This window comes from Myotis brandtii, unplaced genomic scaffold, assembly GCF_000412655.1.
Source record: "Myotis brandtii unplaced genomic scaffold, ASM41265v1 scaffold64, whole genome shotgun sequence".
NCBI lineage: Eukaryota > Metazoa > Chordata > Mammalia > Chiroptera > Vespertilionidae > Myotis > Myotis brandtii.
In genome coordinates, this window is record NW_005370460.1 from 914,101 (window position 1) to 917,400 (window position 3,300).

General features: G+C 64.9%; 1 protein-coding gene across 1 annotated transcript in view; it reads left to right on the forward strand.

Moving 5' to 3' along the window:
* The window catches only part of NOS1AP (nitric oxide synthase 1 (neuronal) adaptor protein), a 113,316-nt gene that overhangs the window by 69,472 nt on the left and 40,544 nt on the right, over positions 1-3,300 (forward strand). The window contains exon 4 of the mRNA XM_014528519.1: positions 2,391-2,449. Within this exon, the coding sequence (XP_014384005.1) occupies positions 2,391-2,449 (59 nt within the window). The remainder of the gene's footprint in view (positions 1-2,390; positions 2,450-3,300) is intronic.

A 3,300-nucleotide genomic window follows, 5' to 3' on the forward strand; every position in this document is an offset into this window, starting at 1 on the left:
CCGAGGTCCTCCGTGCTCAGCGTGCGGGAGGCAGGCGGCCCCGCAGGGCAGGGGTGTGGCCTGAGCAGGCCTTCCTCGTGTGGTGACACCCACGGCTGTTTTGTGTGTGGCTGTGGGAGGAGGACCGGCGTGGGTCTGGGACAGCCGGGGTTGCTGGTGGGCAGGGAGGGGGTGTGTTTCTAAAAGGCGGGTGGGGCTTGGCTGTGAGAGGGTCTTTCCGTCGACGCTGGAGGCGCCATCGCTCAGTCCCAACAGCCCAAGGACTCGTCTTCGCTGCCCTCCTCCGTGCCGTCCCTGCACCGAGGGGCCGGTCGCCCGGACAGCGGGCGTTGAGAGGGTCTCCCGTACAGGAAGCCAAGCTTGCTCTCTCGAACCCCTTCACATTCCTGGGGTTCTAGGAAGAGTTTCGGGCTGCGAGCTGGGAAGTGAATAGGAGAGAAGTAGGACACGACTCACTGTTTATGAAGAACAAACCCCTTCGAAACGCACAGGCTGCAGGGCTTGTGACCGCTCATTCCATGTCGGACTGTGTGACCCTCCACCGTGGGACCGAGGCCCCCCTGGTTCTTACGTGGGGACACCTTTCCTGCCCGCGATGCGCACAGCACCCGCAGAGGTGTCACCGTCACCAGGTGGGCGAAGGCGGAGCCGGGAGGCGCGGCCTGTGACTCACTGTGAAACTCCATCCCGGTACCTCCGGGGGCTCCACCTCCACTGGCCCAGAACAGGTGGTCTAACAGGTCTGCCCAGATCCGGTTGGTTCTCAGTTCTTGGACGCCAGCCTGAGAAGGGGAGCCTCGGGCCTGTCTGCTCCCGGCCGGAGCGCAGGGAGCGCGGGTCCTGCCTGTCTCACGGAGGTCACTGGACAGGCGGAGCCCGCTCACAGGGTCAGCCTCCGTCCTCTGGGCTCCATGTGACAGCCTGGGACCTGAGCGTCCCGCGCCACCTCTGTGTTGATAGGATGAGAGGCCAGGAGGGGCGGGGACGTCGGCTGTCCCTGTGCCCTGGGATGAGACCCAGTGACCCCATCGGGGTCCGGTCAGAGAGCCAGGCTGCGGGGCCGCGGGCCAGGGTCACGCAGCCCAGAGACCGGCGAGCACGGTGCGCAGCCTGGTGAGGAGGCGGTCTGGGCCTCTGGAGGGTCTCTCTTAGAAAATGGTTTAGTCTCCTCGTTTCCACATTTGCTCCCTGTGGGTCCAAACCTTTCAGGCCCTGGTTGGTGTGGCTCAGTGGATAGAGCGTCCGCCCACGGGCTAAGGTCCTGGGTTCGATTCCGGTCAAGGCATGTACCTCAGTGGCAGGCTCGATCCCCGGCCCAACCAATCGATGTGTCTCTCTCACATCGATGTCTCTCTCTTTGTCTCCCCCTCCCTTCCACTCTCTCTAAAAACCAGTGGAAAAATACCCTCCGGTGAGGATGAACCGAAAGCCAAAAAGGAAGCCTGTCCTAAGGGCAGCTTCCGGACAGACCGCGTCTCAGCTGAGCTGAGTCTCAGTGTCTGGAAGTGGGCCTGATGCCGAAGGCTCGCACGTAGCCCTCGGGGGCTGGGTTGGTATGGAGTCAGCGTTCAGGGATGTAGTGGCGTGTGTGTGTGTGTGTGTGTGTGTGTGTGTGTGTGTGCGTGTGTGCCTCTCTGTGTGTGGGTCCGTGCCAGGTGTGGACAGCGTCGTGTGTGAGTGAAGCTGCTGCGAGGTGGTTCGTCCTGGTGCCTGGGTGCCTGGCGGGCCCAGTCTCCACAGGCCTGAGCGGCGCCCGTGCACGGCCTCTGGGACCCGCGGGGCTGACCACGTGCTGACAGCGTCAGGGCAGATGCTCTGGCCTCGAGGCCTCGCCTCCCTCCTCACTCTCATCCGCGGGAGAGAGTGTTCCTCCCAGCGGCCTGGATGGCACTGCCTCTGGGGCGGGGCAGGGCTCGGTCCCTGCGTGGGGGTGGCAGCCAGTGCTTCCCCAACACATCGGGTGCTCCCCACACATCACGCACCTGGGGTGTGCCCGCCCCCTGGTCCCACTCCTGGGCTGCTCCCCAGCAGCTCAGGGCCACCTGCGTTCACGGCGCAATGAGCACCTCTGCGGCGGCTGCAGGGTCCCTCCCAGCTGCGTCCAGTTCCCCCCTCACCTTGAGAGAGGAGGGAGGGTCTGCGTCCCCGGCCACTCAACAGCGTCTCTCGCCCCTGCCTCTCTGGCGTCTTGACTGCGAGTCACCCCTGCACCTGGAGAGACCCCCCTGAAGGGCCTGTGGGGCGGGTGAGACAGACCTCACGTGTCCTTGGGAGCCGTCAACTATGGCTCTCGAGCACACGTGGCCCGTGAGCACCTGGGGCCCGATGTGGGCGCTGGTCCGTGGCTGAGGACAAGCTGGCTTATTCATGTACAGTTTCTCTTGTTGCAGAAGAAGGAGTGGACGTGGGACGAGACCAAGATGCTGGTGATGCAGGACCCCATCTACAGGTAGGCGCTGCCTCGTGGCCGCTGCGCCCACCGTCCCTCCTGGCGCCACGGGGGCACACAGGTTACACACCCACTGCGCCCGTGGGCCCGGGTCTGTAGACAGCACAGGAGCAGAGCCTGCCGGGTGAGGGGAGTCTTTCCGCTCAGTGCGCTCAGGGCTGATCCACGCCTCGGGGGTCCGGTGAGGCCTTGTCCTCGTGTGTCCGTTTGTCTTACTGGAATTTTGTAATCCGGTGCATGAGTGTCAGAGCGAGAGAACTGGGTCCCCTCGCTCGGCTGCTCCCACCCACCCTCAGGCTCAGCACGGGGGCTTTGGGGTCACTGGCAAGCAGATCTCATGTGGGTCCCCAGAAACCACGTCCACAGCGAGGCTGGTGGTTCCCACAGATCAGGTGACCACCTCGTGCGTCCCTGCCCCGGGAGCGGGTGCCCAGGAGGGAAGCACCCCGTGAGCCTCCCCTCGCGGGGACCAGGGCAGTGCCCCCTTCCCGTCTCCTCCCGGGGATGGGCGTGAGCTGTTCCTGCAGGATTCGTTGGCACAGCGGGTCAGGGCTGGGCCTCCGGTCAGCGAGGAGAGTCTCGGCCCGCGGGCCCAGGGAGGGCGGAGAGCAGGGCGGGTCTGGCCATCACCGCACGCACTGCGCGGACAGGGACCCCTCAGGTTCCCGCGGCTCACATGTTGCTGAAATCGTCGCGATGTTACTGTTACTTTTGCCACCGACTGGGAGGCTCTTCTGGGGACCTTCTGGGGACGTGCCCAGCTCTTGTTTTTCTAGCTCCTGGGCGCATTCGCTGGGTGTGTGCCGGCGGAGGGGGAAGGGCATTGCGGGAGGGCCTGGAAATTGGCACCC